This window comes from Orycteropus afer, unplaced genomic scaffold (genome assembly GCF_000298275.1).
Source record: "Orycteropus afer afer isolate SDZICR_OR568_19922 unplaced genomic scaffold, OryAfe1.0 scaffold00079, whole genome shotgun sequence".
Lineage (NCBI taxonomy): Eukaryota > Metazoa > Chordata > Mammalia > Tubulidentata > Orycteropodidae > Orycteropus > Orycteropus afer.
Genome location: NW_006921666.1, coordinates 4,393,689 through 4,412,372, shown reverse-complemented (window position 1 = coordinate 4,412,372; position 18,684 = coordinate 4,393,689). Strand labels below are relative to the sequence as shown.

Genomic DNA, 18,684 nt, shown 5'->3' with positions numbered 1-18,684 from the left:
TTTGTGTTCAAATAATGTAGCTAGTGTGACACTGTAACTGAATTTTTCACTTAATTTAATTTTAATTTAAAAGCTCCAAGGGGCTAGTGGCTACTGTACTGGACAGTGCAGCTTTAGGCTTGTCTCAAACCATCAACAATCTTTAAATTCATTGTGTCCTTTATTTCATTCGTGGAGGAATTGTTTTTCTAATCTAAGATGTAACCCTTACTGATTCAACTAATCAGAACTTTAACGGACTCCAAGCTCTTTTTTTCTTTAGCCGTGACATGCATATTCATAGTGAAAGGTCACCAGAAGCTGGTATGAGATCATCTCCATACAAAACCCAACAGCTCTCCACTAAAGCTGCATGAAAGCATTAAACTTATCCTGAAATGTTTAAACCTTAAATCAAAAGTGTCCCCTGAAGTCATCTTTAATCCAAACCAATACTAAAACCAAAACCAAATACATTGTCATGGAGCCGATTCTGAGTTACAGCAGCCTTACAGAACTGTCCCGTATGGGTTTCCAAGGCTATAAATCTTTACTGAAGGTGACTGCCTCATCTTTCACCCTCGAAAGGCTGATGGATTTGAACCGCCGACCTTTCTGTTAACAGCTGAATGCTTTAACCACTGCACCTCCAGAGCTCCTTAACCAAACAACAGCAAAAAAACCAAAAAAACCCACCACCAAAGAGTTTAGCTTAATTAGGAAAGAATGCCTGCCTCGAACATTGTTCTTTTAAACAACTATCAATATAGGATAAAATTGACAATGTTGTTGTTGTTATGTACCGTCGAGTCATACCTCACTCCTAGCGACCCCTCCTTGGGTTTCCGAGGCAGTTATCACTACGGAAGTAGGATTGCCCAACCTTCCCTCCGAGGAGTGGCTGGTGGGTTTGAACCGCCAGCCTTCTGGTTAGCAGGCAAGTGTCTCAGCCACTATGCTACCAGAGCTCCCAAAATTGACAATAGCAAACTCAAAAGTTTGAAAGGAAACTTAGAGGGCAGTGAATTTAATGAGGAAACAACAACTTGGAAAAGGACGGTGAGAATGGTTGCACAACTTGAAGAAAGTAATCAAGGTCACCGATTTATACATAAATTGTTGACTTGGTTCATGTTCTGCTGTATTTTCAACAACAAAAAATCTTAAAAAAAAAAAAAAACCGCTCTAGACGGTCGCACGGGACAAGTGATTCAAACATCAAATGATACGAAATCATTCAACAAAAATAGTCATTGCGTCCCTGCCTCGTGCAGCACCGTCTTGCGGGGGTGACAGGAATGCAAACAAACCACTGGCACTGGCGAGGCAAAAGCGCCTCCGCCAGTCACGAGGCTGCGCCGCCTTCCCGTTCTCGCCAGGAACCTTGGCCATGGGCTCCGCGTGTTAAGTCAGACTTTGCCTGGCTCGGTACCCAACGGGTGCCCCGGCACCACAAACCAAGTGGGCGGTTTCCCCCTGCCCATCTTTCACCCACTCCCTCAAGAGAATCACTCCTCCTATCAAACCGGCTATAACCCGACCCGCCCCCGGTTTCTCGACCCCGCCTCGAAACCATGCCCGCGTTACTCGTCGTTCAAGGTCTCCCGTACAAGATGGCGGCAGGCGCGTCCTAGACCAACCATAGAGACGACTGCTTTCTGCGGAGAGAGCGCCGGCCACTTAGGAACGCCTCCGTTTCCCGGCCGGCCTCGCTTGCTGGCGGAGGAGGAGAGAAAGGATGTGTGTCGAAGTGCCCTTCTAGGAGAACAGCGCGCAGTCTCTATGGTGCCAGGACTCCGAGCCGGGTCACGTGGCTGGTGAGAGCAGCCGCGGAGGCGGCGGGGAGAAATGGGCGGGAGGCTGGGGGGATAGCTCGAGACCCGGCAACGTCGGGGTTGTCATGGAGCCGCGGGGCTGGTCTCGCGCATGCGCCACCTGACCCTTAGGTCCGGTCTTGGAGCGGAGACCCTGGCCCTAGGTGAGAAAGGGAAGCCTGGGCGCGGGAGAGGGGAGTAGGGATAGAGCGACTGGAGAGAGTTTGGGGGAGGAGCATCGGGAAAGAAAGTGGGAGCCAGGAGAGAAGGGAAGCGAGGTAGGTGAGAGGGAGATCTGGGGCTTTCGGGAACCCTGGGGCCAAATGGGGGTAGCAGGGGTGTGTGTTTGTGTCTCCTCCAATTTAGTTGGTTGGTTTTGCGGTCAGGGGCAGGGGCGGCGTGGGAGTGGGAGTCGAGGGTGAGAGGGGGCTGGCTGTGTGTGCAGAGCGGACTTGTGTGAAGAGCAGGTTTGACAGTTACGGTGGGTGGGCCCTGGTCTAGCCCGGGGCACCAGCTGGGCGTGAGAGAGCCCGGAGGCTTGCAGGGCGCTGAGTAGAGGGGCTGGGAATGTGTAAATGAGTAGGGATGAGAGCTGATAACAGGGTGAGGGGCTTGGAACTCCACTTTGGGGGTGCAGACAGTTGCCCGGTCTAGGTCTGGGGCACAGGTGTGTTGTCTCTATATTATAGAGACTTGCTACCCTCTTTGCTGAGTATTTCCCCTGGGTGGCTAGCATGCCAGGCATGGTGCCAGAGGGTGGAGGTGTGGGGGAGAATGCTAGGCAGTGCCAAGTAAGGAGTTAGTGGTTAGTGGGCGGGTTGGGGGCAGCTCTGAGCCCAGCCCAGGGCACAGGCCGGAGCCAGGCGCAGTGTTATTACCCAGGTCCTGGCAGGAAGCATTGCTTGGGCGTTTGCCCTGGGAGGCTGGTGGCATGCCAGTCACAGCATAGTGCTAGGGTCTGCCCAGTTCTGCCCTGCTGAGCTGGCAGGCTGGTGGATGCCTGGAGGGTGCTCCTGCTGCCTGGCACAGATGGAGCGAGGGCTGGTGCAAATGGGTAGGTGGGCACAGTTCTGCCACCACCCTGAAGCAGGACGTTTGAAGAAGTTCTCTAATCTCACCTTCTTTTTGAAAAGGGAGACCAGAGCCCCCTCATGCCTGTATCCGTATGTAGGAAATTGGATTCAGGATCTGTGACATGAATTAGCAGCCAAATTGGAGAATGAAAATGGGATTTAGATAGATGGTTTTTCCCCTTCAGAATGGTTCCTCTGAATATGTGGACCAAGAGAAAATGACTTCAGGGAAAACCTAGTAATGTATTTGTAATTCTAACTGAGATTATCCATGGTTTTCTGGGTGATAAGGTCTTTATTTTCTGTGGCCTTGTCACTTTATTGCCTGTAACCCTCTAGTTGGGCTTTAACCTCACACCTCCGTCTGTGCACGCATGTTATACACGTGACACAGTTTAAAGGGAACCTGAGCTCTTGGGAAAGTTGCCAGATGTCTATAAAAGGAAAGGTCTGAGAACAGCATTTCAGATCCTTTTCTTGTAACCCTTGGGTCTCCTTTTTATCTTGAACCCAAATCTCCAGAGACTGTTTGTGGGTTAGAGGTAGTGTAGCTCCCTTTAACTTGGTTAGTGTAGGAGGGATTTCATTTTAAACTAAGGGGCAGATTAGGTGTCTGTAGTTGTGGAGATGACCATGGTGTTTGGAAATGCAGAATCCTGCCCTTCAAGCTGATGGGGTATTTTGGTGACAGCTAAGCTGCTAGGGTTGTCAGAGAGACCCAGCAGGGTGGCATAGTTGGTGGAATGTGTCAGTCTGTACCTCACATGTCTCGTAGGCCTGTTGGTTGTTGAAGGCTGAGGTTGCACAGATGAAAAGACAGCCTTTGTGGTTGAGGAGACAAACAATTAGACTCTGATGTGAAGAGTAAAAGGAGAAGAACCAAGTTCTATGAAGCCTATGAAGCTCTTAAAATTATACTTCTTAATTAGAGACTTTTGGTTAAAATTTTGTCTTACATTTATTTAGACAAACCTATAAATTTATTAAATTATGAAATGTATTGCATTCTGTGCTCTCTGGGGAACTTTTGGACAGATGTCACATGTACACTTAATGAGAGTCCCAGTTCCACCCTGACAGTTTTCGGAGTTTAAATTGGAGTCCTTCTCAGGCAGAGTTAGACATGAGGTGCTGAGGTGTTTGTAAAGCAGTGTTAGTGGCTTCTAGTCTGTGCCAGAAACGCAGAGGTGACAGAGTGTCTGAGCTCAGTACCCGTTTTCAACTCCTAGTCAGCTTGTGAACATCTAACTTGTAAAATAACACTGAAGAGGGAGAAAGTCAAGCAACTTCTTGAGGTTTTCGGACTCTGCCATTTGCACAGCTCTGGGTTTGAATGCGCTGAGAGTAAATGCCATCACCATGTGTGAGGGCCTCATTTGGTGCGTTGACTGAGTGGGTCTGTGGTTCACTGGCTAATTGGCCTCCTCAGAGCCACTCCTCAGAGAGAGCCCTCCTCTCAGAAGAAAGGTCAAGGTGGGACGCAGCCCTTCGTTCCCACTCCACCTGAATCTCTGGGACATTCAGGATTTCTGCTGTTCAAACGAAACTTTACTCAGAGCCTTTCATATTTTTACCACTTTCACATCCAAGATAGCCAATTTACCACCTTAAAATAGATCACGCGTTACTTCCAACTACTGCCCATTCCCCAGGATCTAAAATTTTAGCATCCTTTTCTCCTTGTAACCTGTTTGCCAACATTTTGGAATTTTGTTTCCACAATCAGTATTGTCCAAAATTCTCCATGAGCCAGAAGGAATCCCTGTGTATTTTCTGTAGCTCTGTTCACTACGCTTTAATAATAGCAAAAACCGGGTACCATCGAGTCGACTCTACCTCACGGCAACTAACTCCTTGTGCGTCAGAACAGAGCTGTGCTCCATAGGGTTTAATGGCTGATTTTTCAGAAACAAATCATTGGGTCTTCTCAGGCACCTTTGGGTAGACTTGAACCTCCAGTTGTTTGGTTGGTTGCACCACTCCAAACCAAAACCCACTGCTGTCAAATCAAATCCAACTCATAGCAACCCTACAGGACAGACTAGCACTGCCCACAGGGTTTCCAAGGCTGTAACCTTTATGGAAATGGACTGCCTCATCTGTCTGTGCCAGAGCTGCTAGTGAGTTGGAACCACTGACCTTTAGCTGAGCACTAAGCCACTCAGCACTACTGTTCTTTTTGTACCACCCAGGAACTCCTTTAATAAGATCTTTTTCATTGCTTTGTTACATGGACTATAGAAGACTAAATTGGGATGCTTCTGCTAAAATATCTGGGAAATAATTGTGTTTAGTAAGACCATGTAAAACTTGGTTGTGGTCTTAATTCATTGCAACTCATGTGAACTACCTTCCTAATCTCAATCAGCAGCGTGGTCAGGCTTAAATGCATGCCATTCACAAGCCACATCGACTTCCATTTGGAACATGCCTCCATTCCACTATGGACAGACAGTATTATTTGCACGAAAATTAAACTATGCACAGTTTTTGCATTTCACTTTAAAGGATCCTGATTTAATTAAAGATACAGTTTTATATTTCAGTCTCCTTTTTGAAACTGGGTCCGCCATTTCGTAGCTGTCAAGTAGACAGACGTGGCTTTTGCTCAGTATTCTGCAAGATGTGACAGCCCTGTTGTCTGTCTTTTAGGCCCCTGGGATTAGACATGTGACCTCTCAAAGAGTCCTTGATGTTTTGACATGAATAAGGAAGCCAGTCCCCTTAAATGAGTTAGCTATGGTACAAAAGAATTTTTACTTGAAATTGTATTTAAAATTTATTCTCATTAGACCAGTCCATTCCTCCAGTTTGGTACAAAAGTTTGACTAGGGATGCGCCTGATCATTCTTGTGCTGCTTAATTTGAATCCTTCCTCTGTTTCTCAAGTAGTTGATGTTCCCCGCTAGGTCCTGTATCAGCCGAAATGTTCAGGCTTGGCATTGTAGGCATCTCAATTTGGCAGGGGACTCATGTTTCTGCCCACTCCAAAGAGAAAAGGATGGAGTCACAAGTGCACTGTGAATTAAGCATCACCAGGCTTTGCTTACACCTACCCAGTTTCATTATTGTCGTTTTCCCTGTTGGCTCCTATTCTCTCTATCCTAGCGGTATCCATTGTGTTCTTTTCATGCCAGCCCTACAGCTGCCATTCCTTGGTAACTCAAGCAGCCTTGAGTTAAAGCACCTGCAGTGTCTTCGGCCCCTGCCAGCCCTTCAACTAGTCTGTCTCATCCTTCGCACTGCTAGTCAGCTCAGGCTCTGCTGTGGGCTGGCTGTGTCCCACTGGGGGCAAATCTAGGCTTCTTTCCTGGTCCATTTGGATGACCCACAGTCATTTCAGACTTCCTGTGGTCAAAACTAAACTCCAGGCACCTCACCCTGCCCCACCCCATCCAACCTCCTTCTGAGTTCTTCTTGAATCCTTAGCTTAAAAAACGACCTCCCACATACAGTAACCAAATTCCATCAAGTCAGCCTCCTAAATGTATCTCCGATGTGTTCGTTTCTCTTCATCTCTACTGCTACCACCTAACCTGTGGTAGCATCCAAATGACCTCAGTGCCATTGTAGCGGCTCTCCAACTGTGTCTACCCAGCATCCAAAATACTCCTAAAGTGCAAATCTGATCATGTCACTCTTCTGATTTAAATCCTTCCATGGCTTTTCACTGCTTTTAAATTAATATCCAGAGTCTTTAACGTGGGCTACAAGGCACTGCTTGTATGTTCCCCGCCTCCCTCTCCAGTGTCCATACATAGTGTTCAGCTCCTCTGCACTGTACTGTAGTTCCCCTGGCCTTTCAGCTCTTTGAATATGCCAAGCTCCTTTCTCCCTTAGGGCCTCCATAGTGCCCTGGAGTATATCATGCCCCAGTCATCCTCCTTCACCTGGCTAACTCCTACTAACCTCTTGCAGGGCCTCGGTACCCATCCTTTCTTCAGGAAAACCTTCCCTTCCCAGATCTTCCCAGATTATTGACCCCTCTCCTATATAGCTCTTACCAAAATTGTCATCAGTTAGGTGTATGATAACTTGCTTAACATCTGTCTCCCTAGATTGTAAGCTCCAGGAAGGCAGGGACCGTGTCTGTTCCATTCACTCTCTTCTGCAGTCCTAGCACCATGCCTGGTACATAGTGAGTACTTGATAAATATTCTTAAATGACTGAATGTGCTTATCGGTGCCTCAGCTTCCTCCTCTGTAAAGTGGAACAGCAACTAAGGAGGTCAGTGTGAGGCTTAAATGAGAGAACATTAGCAATAGTGTTGTAAACTCATTTTTGTCTAATCAGAGCACTTACTTATGTATGATCTTATTTATACATAAAAGTTTTTTAAGCCAAAAAGTAGCATATATACAAGGAGTTGTTTTTACTCTGTTCATTACCTCATCCAGAGAAATTCAAAAAACCAAACTCACTGCCATCAAGTCGAACCCACTCACAGCGACCTCTCCTTGGATTTCCGAGGCAGTATCACTACAGAAGTAGATTGCCCAACCTTCCTTCCAGGGAGTGGCTGGTGGGTTTGAACCGCCAGCCTTCTGGTTAGCAGTCAAATGCCTTAGGCACTATGCTACCAGAGCTCCCTTCATCCAGAGAAGTGAGAGATTAATGGAGAAACTCTACACTGTGGGAGGTGGCAGTGGGTCATGAGCCTGCAAATGTATACCGGAAAGCAAGTCTTGTCTGTCTGCATCACGGCTGCTCTCTTTAGAGAGGCGGGTCAGTTGGTTACCCATTCCAGAAAGCCTAATAAAATGTGCCTTTGTTAGCAGTTTACAAAGCTTCCACTGAATGCGGTTTGTGTGCCTTGAATTCGTAATGGAATCGGGGCAACGAGAGAACTGTGAGTCTGCTTTTGGATGGAAACCATTCTGCTGTGTAGTAAACTTGAAGCCTTTGTCAGTTGAGACCTCTGAGAAAACACAGCTGAAGTGGCAAGGCCAGCCTCCTTTGCCCTTCCTGTGCTCCTCACCATTTGGATCACCTGTTTCAGCTCCCCAGGCCACGGCTTCTGATGTAATTGTTGTTTCCACAGCAATCCAGGTGAAAAGAGCATCGATGACTCTGCTTCCAGCCCAGTAAGACATGGAGAGGAAAAACCCAACCAGGGAGAGCCCCAGGAGACTCCTGGCCAAATTAGGCAAAGGGACAGAGATGAAGAAGGTGGCTCGTCAACTCAGCATGGCCACTGCTGAGTCAGATAAGGACTCGGGATTTTCAGGTTAAAAATACCTTATCCTTTCTATGTTGTGATGAATGGTTTGCCTGAAACATTTCCTCCTCAAATCTCGCTTGTGTGACAAGTATGGGAAGCTTTCCCACACCGGATGAATAACAGTCTAGCTGGTCTATAAAATGATCATTCTGATGTCATGGGGCAGGGTACTGGTCAGAGTACCACGGGGCTAATTCTGAAAGAATAATTTGACATCTTTTCTCAACTCAGATTCTTAACTTTCAATTTTACACTTTACAACTATTGCAAGTGGTTACTGGGGAAAAATTTAATACTCTGTTATGGATTGAATTGTGTCCCCTCAAAATATGTATTCTAAATGCTAGTCTCTATGCCTGTGGTATAGGAGCTCTGGTAGCATAATGCCTAAGGCACTTGACTGCTAACCAGAAGGCTGGCGGTTCAAACCCACCAGCCACTCCTCGGAAGGAAGGTTGGGCATTCCTACTTCCGTAGTGATACTGCCTCGGAAACCCAAGGAGGGGTCGCTATGAGTGGGGCAGACTGGATGGCAAATAACAACAACATGCCTGTGGTATAATCCCCTTTGGGAATGGGCTGGCTTTGTTATGTTAATGAGGCAGGATTAGTGTAGGGTGTGTCTTGAGTCCTCTCTTTTGAGATATAAATATAAGATTAAATGAGCAAGGAGAGAAGCGGAGGTGGGGCAGGATGGATGCCAAGCTCCACGGAGACCTCCAAGGAACCAGGAAGCAAGGTGAAGAGACACGGACCTTCCCCCAGAGCCAAGACTGCCCAGAGAGAGACAGACTTCCCCTCGAGCCATCACTCTAATTTGAACTTCTAGCCTAAATTATGAGAACATAACTTTGTTGGTTAAAGCCATCCACTTGTGGTGCTTCTGTTACAGCAGCACTGGAGAACTAAGACGTCACTCCGTTGTCTTAGCTCCTTCGTCTTTGGAATAGTCACATTGCAGGAAAAAAAAATGCTACACATGTCACCATATAACAGATCTGAAGGCGGTCAGTAAACCAAAAGCAGTATGTAATTTGTTAAGAAAACTTTTTTTGCTTAAAAAGTAAATTTTGCTGAGTTTAAACATCCTTTCCTGCACACTGCCATCCCACTGGTGTCCATGTATTTTGTATTTGGACTAAGAGCCACCTGGCCCAGTTCCAAACTTGAGTGTCTGAGATCAGAGTAGAATAATTTTGTTTCCTGCTTGGTCTTGAACCTGATCTGGATGAGCTAGATGCATCCCCAGTGAACCTTTTCATTTTGTGCTGAGACTGTCTTTTATTTCTAGGTCTCGGGATAGTGGTTTCAGTATGGTTCTAGTGTCAACAGTTTTGGCCCTGGGAATGCAGAGGAGTGATGCCAGGGAATTCTGACTGGGTCAGCTTCCTGAGAGTGGAAATTTATATTATCCAAGGTCACAGAGCATACGCTATCAATCTTGTTGATTTATTAATGTATAGCGAGAAAGGTGGCTGTCAGGAGAACTAGCTCTCTCTTGCCCTTGGGTAGGTATATCTTCTCCCCATATAAGTGCTGCGTGAGAAGCCTAATTATAAACAGACTGCAGCTCAGAGAGGAACAGAGCACCAACCAAGGGATTAGAATAAGAGGAGTTAGTTGCGCCTGCCCAGTGTCAGGATAGCCCTGGGAGGGGCAGGCCAGCCTGTAACCCTGGGGGTTTCCTTCTCTGTCTCTTAGCGTGGCTTCCCAAAGTTGCCTCATCATTAGGTGCATCCGAGGCATTTGTTAAACCTTCCATCACCAGGCCCCTCCCCTGGAGGTTCTGACAGAGGAGGTCTGAAGGAGGACCTGGAGTCTGGACTCAGTAGACATGTCTTTGGTGATTTATAGGATTAGGCAGGTTCGAGAAACATTGCAGGCCTGCCCACCCCCCCCTTCCTTTTAATAGCAAGTTTGTTTTTGTCTGTCCTTCGTATTATGGAGGCTGTGTGTGCATGCATTGTAGAAACTTTGAAATCTTAAAAATACAAGGAAAAAAATAAAAATTAATCATTCTGTTGTCCATTATTCCTAATACTATTGACATTGTTACTTCTCCTAGCAGTTTTGAGACTTTGTGGAGTGTAATATAGTCCAGATATTTCTGATAGTTTCCTCATCCTCTTTGTAGAAGTGCTTTAAAAAATTTTGTACTATTCAAATAGAGGGTGGTATTAAAAATAATCAGAACTCATTATGTCCCAGAAAGTGGCCTCTGTGAATGCCTCTAGCCACTTGTGGGACAGGGGCCAGTGATTTCATAACTGCCCGAGTTATCTATTGTGCCAGTTACTTGGGGTGTGATGAAATTTGCAAAATCAAGTTAGGTCCCCCCCATTTTAATTATTTTCTCAGCCTTTTATTTTGAAAATTTTGAAATCTATAGAAAATTGATGAATGTCCCAGATACTGTTCAGAGCCACTGGTTTTATTACTTTGCCATATTTATCTCTATATACACCCACTATATATATATATATATATATATATATATACCTATTTCTCACTTATCAGCTCTCTTGTTATCTGACACTTTGCATTTACAAGAGTAAAAAAATTCTCTCCAACTATTTTGTGTATTAATGGCACACCTCTGGCAATAGCGAGTGCTGAGGTGTGAGGTGAGAGTGACGCTGGCTGTGATGGTTTAAGACTGTGGTGATGGTTTAAGACTGTGTGTCACCTTGGTTGGGCCATAATTCTTAGTGGTTTGGTAATTACATAATGATGTAATGTGGCAGTTCTGTATGTATAGTCATCCTCCATTTTGTGATCTGATGTAGTCGTCCTCCATTATTGCATAATGCCAGTTTTCACATCACGACCTGGTCTTTGGAACCTAACCAAGTTGCTGAGTGAGGAGTGGGTATATTTATATGTTGGCTGACTCATTTGAAAGTAAGGTGCTTACTTTGACCCTCAGCATGTGTCTCCCTAAACAAGAACATTCTTCCATATAACTATAATGTCATTTGCATACCCAAGAAATTTAACATTGATATAGTTATCATTGCAGTTACCCATATTCAGAACTTCCCCATTGTTCCAGGAGTTACAAACAGTAGCTGCTTGTCTTTCTGTTTGTCTTGGATCCAGGACCCAGTGAGGATTGTACTTTGTATTTAGCTTTCCTGTCTTTTCAGTCTTATTCACGTAGAATCGTTCCCCATCTTTTCTTCCTTTTTCTCCCAGAACACTGACATCTCTGCATGAGTTAGCCCAGTTGTTTAATACAATGTCTTACAGTATGGTTAGTTTCCTCATTATTAGGATCATGCAAAAACGGCAAGGAGGCCGCATGTTCTGACCTCCTCTAATCCCACAAGAGGAAGGCAGAATCACCATCAATAGCACAAGGACTATTACTGCAAGGCCAGACATGCTGCCTCCCTCCAGCCCTTTCACCAACCGTTCCCCCAAAGCACCACCACCTCTCTCCTGGGTTTGATAATTCATTGCAGTGGCCACACAGAACTCACAGACATTACTCATGATTTTGGGGTTTATTAGGGAAGTAACAGGCTATAATTTAGGTTCAGGAAAAAATGCTCAGTCTCTCTCCCAGCCCACCGTCCCTTGGCCAACAGTCTCTCACAGTCTCTTTCCCAGCAGTGCTGGTTCCTCGGTGTCTCACTCAGCAATGCCTGTCTCTTGCGTCTCTTTCCCAGCAACACGTGTCTCAGGAGCCTGTGTCTCTTTCAGCAGCACATCTTCCTCAACCAGCAGTCAGAGACAGAGACTTCTGCCTCTAGGAGGCCTCCTTTTGAGCTTGGCAGAGTGGCCAAACCAACCAATCATAACAACAGAATTCTAAGCACCTGAGAGTGAGCCTCCCATAACATTGCATTGTGCCATGCCCAACGGAAAAGCCCAGGTAGATAACATTTACAATCAGGACCTCCTCAGTTGCTCATTCCACCACTGAGTTTACAATGACTTACGGGTAGAAAAGCCATACTAAGTAATTTACTACACTGCGGATCAGGATAAACATTTTGACAAAAATACGTTGTTGATGCTGTATCCTTCCCATAGGGAGAATCAAAAGTTGGTCTTATTCTTGGTTATGTTCCAGTGGATCACTAGATTAAGGTAGTGTGTGCCTGATGTCTTTATTTAAAAATCCCCTTTTCAGTTTGAAGGAGCTCTGGTGGTGCAGTGATTAAGCAATTCGACTGCTAAGCAGAAGTTGGCAGTTTGAACCCACCAGCCGCTCTGTGGGAGAAATATGAGGCAGATGTTCTTCTGTAAAGATTTACAGTCTATAGATAGGGCAATTTTGCTCTGTCCTATAGGGTCACTATGAGTCAGAATCAACTCAGTGGCAGTGGGTTTGGTTTTGGTTTGGTTTTCTCTTTATGGGATGATACTTTGAGATAGTGTGACTATTCTATTCTCCAACAAACTCTCCCCTCTGGTGTTTCTAACCTCCATCTTCTGATGATCCTTGCCTGAATCAATTACTATATTATTGGTTAGAAAATGATGATTTTCTAATTCTTTCATTCCTACACATTCCTTAGCTGTCATTATTCTGTAAAGAAGTGTTTTTAACCCCCTCTCCCTTTTCTGAGGATCGTTAGGTATTCATGTTGTTGTTGTTGTTGTCATTGTTCTGTGCCGTCGAGTCGGGCCCAACTCGTAGCAACCCCTCCTTGGGTTTCCGAGGCAGTATCACTATGGAAGTAGATTGCCCCGTTTTCCTTCTGAGGAGTGGCTGTTGGATTTGAACTGCCAGCCTTCTGGTTAGCAGTCAAGTGCATAATTCACTTTGTCAATCATTATTCTTGTTGGTATTCAAAGTCCCAAGTTTGGCCAGTGGAAGTCCCTTTCAGCTAGATCCTGTGTCTTTTGGGCATGTTATCATCAGTGTTTCAGCCCTTTCTTGTTGTCTGGGACAACACAATGTACCTTCCCTGCTGGAGACTCGGGATGAGCCTGGTCTCTAAGGCACCTGGTTTCCTTTTTTTTCGCAGAATGTTATTTAGAAACCAAGATCCAGGTACCAGGTATGCATATTGGTTTGGGGCCTATTGTATCTGCCCCAGTGGCCCTTCACTTGATGAACACATTTGGTACTGTGGTGCTTTGTAAAAATACCCATGCTTAACCACCACTCCTCTGGTAGATAAATACAGTAGATGGAGAAGAGGGCCCCAATATTCCTAACTTTTAAGAAGCTTCACTGGAGATTCCGAATTGTTACTCTATTGGTGAGTATCCTCTGGTTATAGAGTTGTCCTCCAAGTTGGGGAAAATGCAGGTGTTGACAGTCACTTTCCAGTCCTGCCTGGAGATTGTTGTTGAGCATGTAGGATATTTCCAGACTCCTCAGCAGCTCTTTTACTGCAGCCTCTTGGTTTACTCCAGCAGGTAGCTAATTGTCCTTTTTGCATGGATTTTGCATAGGGCAGCCGTCCTTTTTTCCCCTTAGAGTTCCTGGAGAGAACCTTGCTCTAGGATCCCCAGCAGGCTCCCTCAGCAGGACTCAGGACACCAAGGAAAGACTACTTCCAAGGATGGGGTGGAGGGGGAGAGACAAAGAAAGGTAGATTGTGGACTTCAGCTTTGATGACCTTATTCAGGATTTTACAATTAGAAAATTTAGGAAGAAGCCATTTTAATTTCAGCATGGGTATAAAATCAGAGGCTTACAGATTGCTTTTGTTTATATTATCATAATTATATCTGTGGTACCCAGAGCTTCTGAAGGTCTTAAGCTTGCCCTAGGTCACACACTTCCCTTCCCCATGAATAACAGATTTTTTAAAGGAGTGAACTAACTTGAAGCCTTCAACCCATTTCTCTGGTAGACTTTGGTGATGAGTGCTTTCCCATGAACCCTCACTGACACAGGCTTTTGTCTGCAAGAGCATTAGAAAGGAAGTCAGTCTGTCCTAGGGCAGGGATTGCTTATCTTTTGGCATCAGGGGAGGGTTATGGATCCTGTTGAGAATCTGCTGAAAGGTACAGACCCTTTCCTCAGAAAAACTCTCAAAAACATATCACAAATGTTGCATTCAGTTTCAAGGGGTTCACAGCTCCCTGGGAGCTGGGTTAAGAGCTCCTACTCTGAGGCCTAAATGAACTGACCACTCTTCTGTCCACCAGATGGGAGTTCGGAATGCCTGAGCTCTGCGGAGCAGATGGAGTCCGAGGACATGCTGAGTGCCTTAGGCTGGAGCCAAGAAGACAGGCTGAGGCAGAGCTCCAAGACTGCAAACAATACTTTCCCAACCCTGTCCCCCATGGTCGTCATGAAGAATGTGCTGGTCAAACAGGTAAGGAGGACCTAAAGGCTTTGCCAAGTGAAGTTTCTGGGCTTTCCTTATGAAAAGGCTCTCCTTTGCCAATGACAGATTTTAGAAAAGACCACTAGAGCCACACTGATAGGGACTCTCTGTCCTGGGAGGAGGATGTTACCTTCACCTGCTAGCATTGCCTTAGAAGTGAATACGAGAATCGTGACGGGTGTTCTCGTTGTTGAGACTAGACTACCCTATCTCTGTATTCATTGTTTGTCCAAAGAGACCCCAAAATGCTTTAGTCATATGTAAAGGGACCCAGCAGAAATGTCACTTCAGTAGTACCAGAGTTGGGCAGAAGCACAGAATCTCGTTCTAGCGTGGCTAGCCCTAAGAATTTGGAAATGTTGGATGCGTGTATTTGTTTCAGAGGTAGAGGCAGTTTCCATATTCTTATGTCACATTGTGAGCATTTTCTTAGTAATCAGCCAAAGCCATGCCCTGAGTGATAAGGCTCTTTGGTTTAGGTCTGACTTTACCAGCAGATTCCACACAGCACTCTCGCAGAGTTGAAAAATATCATATTCCAGGCTTTATTACATAACTCACATATTCTGCGATTATTGTCTAGATAGGAAAGAAAGGAGAGATTTATAGGAAAATCTAAGCTGAGCTCCAGGGTTTGAAACTGAGAACTCAATCCTGTGAACTTGGTTCAGTTAGAATAGAGAAGTCTGAAGAACAGAAAAGACTGACATAAACCAAAGGGCGTTTCATGTACCCTGTTTTACTCTGAGAATATACCTCAGTTCTCACATGGGTCCACTGATGAGGCTGCTTGACCATCGTGAAAATCGAGATCTGGCTTTCTGTAGTTGACCCTCCCACTGCACATACAAAGGTTTGAGGAACATGGCTGTAGTCCTACAGGAAACGCATTCACTTCTTACTGTTACCAGTTAATTCTGAGGACCACAAGCTGATTAGAAACTAGTTAGGAAAAGGTATTTGGAGGTTTTTGCTTGGCAAATGACAGCTCAGCTGGAAGCACAGCTCCTTTCATTGAAATGAAAGGGGAGAATAAAGACAGGAAACGGAGCCGAATGAGATTGTCCTGCCTCCAGGGCTGTGGCAGCAGCTTCTCCCAGCTTCCTTCCTCCAGGCTCTTGCTCTCCCTGCCTTTCTCTCCGTCTCCCTTGTCCCTCCTTATGGGTGTCCAGGTTTACATCCCTTCTTATTGTTGGCTAGAAGGCCAGCTCCAGGAGGCTGAGACAGCCCACAGTTAAGGAGGAAGTAGGCTTCTCCAGCAGAGCCTCATTCTTCCCAACAAGAGGCCGGCCAGGAAGGCTGCTGGTTTCATCAGGAAGCTAGGCCACCGGCTGACCGGATGGAATAGTCTAGGGTTTATTTTCTTTTGTTTTTTAACGTGGTAGAATTCAGCACATTCTAAGACTAAAATAGTAATGCACTTTTTAAACTCTGCGTCTTCTGTGCTGTCTTGCTCACTGCTCCTTGGTTTTAGATATTTTTCCTTTGAAGGTGTGATTCCAGTTCGGTCACTAGACTGATCTTGCACACAACGAGTTAACATGAAGGATGAAGGTCCTTTGTGAAATGATTCTAAGATCCCATCCGAGTCTTCAATGCTCTTCCATACTCCCTCAGGCGATTTCAGCATGAATAAGACAATCCGTAAAATCTAATAATGAGAACAAATGAGCTAAGTATCCATCAGGACAGTGGGTATGATAATAGCTTCTGAAGAACAATCCAGTCAGATCATCTTGGGAAAGTATAGACTGGGGATTTTCTAGATCCCTCTGCCTTGGTAGATCACTATAGGACATCAGTCTGATTTGGGGGCTGCCCGAAGGTTTGCTTCTGATTATACTGAACTAGGCTGAACTCTCCTTTGAAACAGCCCTGGTGTGTTTTATCTCCTTCCACGAGGAAGGTGGTTTCCGGTCCTGGCACTGCTTGCCTGTGGGTATCCCAGGGTATATTTGGACACCAAGAGGGTTCAGAACGAACTCTCCAGACCATCTCAACCTCTGCATGGGAGAGGATTATAGTTGGCCTGAGGTTTCTCCGCTGACATCCAAGAAGCTGAAACGTGTGAAATGGTGTGCCCACGCACCTGTCCACAGCTTTCTTCCGATACATGAGTCCACGACCCACCACAAACAAGGACCTCTGTCAGGCTTGCTCTCTGCCTGGCCTCATCTGCACACGTGCCTTTGGGCCCAGCTTGGAACTAGACTGGCTTTTAAATATTGAAGACTAGTATCACGGCCTTCTTTGGTAGAGTTCTGTCCGAATTAGTACCTTAAAAATGCAGAGTTGAAGAGTAACAGAACAAGGGCAGTGTAGCAGAATGGTTTCGATGGATTTTTAGGCACAGAGAGACTAGAATCCTATCTCCATTACTTAGTAGCTTGGTGACCTAAAGCGACTTATTTCAAACTTCTAAGCCTCAGTTTCCTGTTTGTGAAAGGAAGCGATAGCTCCTCATGGGGCTGTTTGTTACAAGGAGTGAATGAGATAACCCACGTAGAACATCACACAGTGCTAGCCTATAGTTGCCTCCAACAAATGGCATTGATTATCATTTTGAATGGTTTTATGATTGTTGGGTGTTACTGCCTTAAAAACAGACCCATAAATTCCTGTTAATATGTAACTTTATAATCAAAAGCTGATTTCAGGTAAAAGGTTCCAGGTGTTAACTAAATGCAGCTAGGCTTTGGTGTAAAGTCTTATTTCTAGTCTTGGGATTGTCATAGTTTACCTTGTGCCAGAAAGTTGTCCTACCCATGTTCTACTGCCTCAGTCATTACTTAAGCATCACTGCAGCTAGCTGTAATTTCTTTTCCTGAGTAATAGCATTTTTTCTCCAGTTTTCCCATAGGAAAGGTTTAAAAAAAAGTCTGTGCTGTCAAACATGAGTGGCTCTTCAAGCCAGTTCTCCAGTCCTGTTCTTGACAAGAGCTACCCTGTACGTGAAGGCAGCTCTGTGCTTGACATTGTCACTGATCCTTGAGTGTCTGCCTTGCCCCTTCATAGGGGCTGCTACCATCTGTCCTTTCAGCAGGTAGTAAGTAGTGTGCTGCTCTCTCCCTCTGTTTTCAGGGCAGCAGCTCATCTCAGCTCCAGTCCTGGACGGTCCAGCCCTCCTTTGAAGTCATCTCAGCACAGCCCCAGCTCTTGTTCCTTCATCCACCTGTACCTTCTCCCATCAGCCCAAGTCACGCTGGCGAGAAAAAGTCGGACTCTAGGAACTACCTGCCCATTCTAAATTCTTACACCAAAATAGCCCCACATCCAGGCAAAAGGGGCCTTTCCTTCAGCCCAGAAGAACGAGGGGACAGTGGGCTACAGAAGAAAATCTGTACTGAGAGACTTGGGCCGAGCATGTCTTCCAGTGAGCCAACCAAGCCTGGCAATGTGCCATCCAGCCCCTTGACTCCAGCACCACCCAGCACCAAACTTGCCGAGGACGCGGCTCTGCAGGGTGTGCCCTCCCTGGTGGCAGGTGGAAGTCCACAGACTCTTCAGCCAGTATCCAGCAGCCACGTGGCTAAGGCTCCCAGCCTGACCTTTGCTTCCCCCGCCAGTCCTGTCTGTGCCTCAGACAGTACTTTGCATGGCTTAGAGAGCAGCTCGCCCCTCTCCCCACTGTCAGCTCATTACAGCTCCCCGCTGTGGGCCGCAGAGCACCTGTGCCGCAGCCCGGATGTCTTTACCGAGCAGCGGCAGAGCAAACACAGGCGCTTTCAGAACACCCTGGTAGTTCTGCACAAATCCGGCTTACTGGAGATCACTTTGAAAACCAAGGAGTTGATTCGGCAGAACCAAGCAACTCAGGTGGAACTAGACCAGCTGAAGGAGCAAACCCAGCTGTTTATAGAGGCCACCAAGAGCAGGGCTCCTCAGGCCTGGGCCAAGCTACAGGCATCATTAATATCTGGGTCCAGTCACACTGGCAGTGATGGAGAAGCTTTCTCTGATCACCCAGACATATAGCACAGAAGGCATATTTGCCCGTTACTGGAGTGGTTCTTTTAGCTCTTTTGCTGTTATCTACTCCTGTTTCCCAAAGCTTATGTGAGAGCTCTTCCTTCTAAATTTAGACTGTTCAGCAGTTCATGGATGCAGCCGTGCAGCCAGGTGCCAGGTCCTGGCTGCTGTCTTAACCTGTGGTCTATGCAGATTCCACATGCCTCCACTTCTCTGAGGGCCTCAGACTCAGGGTGTCCTTGAGTCCCTTGTCTTTAGCCTATAGGCACTGAGATGGATCACAGGGCAAGGCAGGAGAGATGACTGTGTGGGGCTCTTGTAGCTGTCACCG

The 18,684-nt window shown here is 46.1% G+C and overlaps 1 protein-coding gene across 1 annotated transcript; it reads left to right on the top strand.

Moving 5' to 3' along the window:
- The first annotated feature begins 7,958 nt into the window (after nucleotides 1–7,958).
- On the top strand, nucleotides 7,959–18,359 carry CIPC (CLOCK interacting pacemaker). The gene is made up of 3 exons (XM_007941343.1): nucleotides 7,959–8,094; nucleotides 14,203–14,372; nucleotides 17,466–18,359. Exons 1-3 carry the CDS (start codon nucleotides 7,959–7,961, stop codon nucleotides 18,357–18,359), a joined length of 1,200 nt encoding a protein of 399 aa, XP_007939534.1.
- Nucleotides 18,360–18,684: the final 325 nt, after the last annotated feature.

Bases quoted from the DNA above. Each gene is read 5' to 3' on its own strand.
- CIPC (XM_007941343.1), top strand. From the start codon at position 7,959: ATGGAGAGGAAAAACCCAACCAGGGAGAGCCCCAGGAGACTCCTGGCC. The intron at 8,095-14,202 runs GTTAAAAATACC...TCTGTCCACCAG, and splicing joins TAAGGACTCGGGATTTTCAG to ATGGGAGTTCGGAATGCCTG. The intron at 14,373-17,465 runs GTAAGGAGGACC...CTCTGTTTTCAG, and splicing joins AGAATGTGCTGGTCAAACAG to GGCAGCAGCTCATCTCAGCT.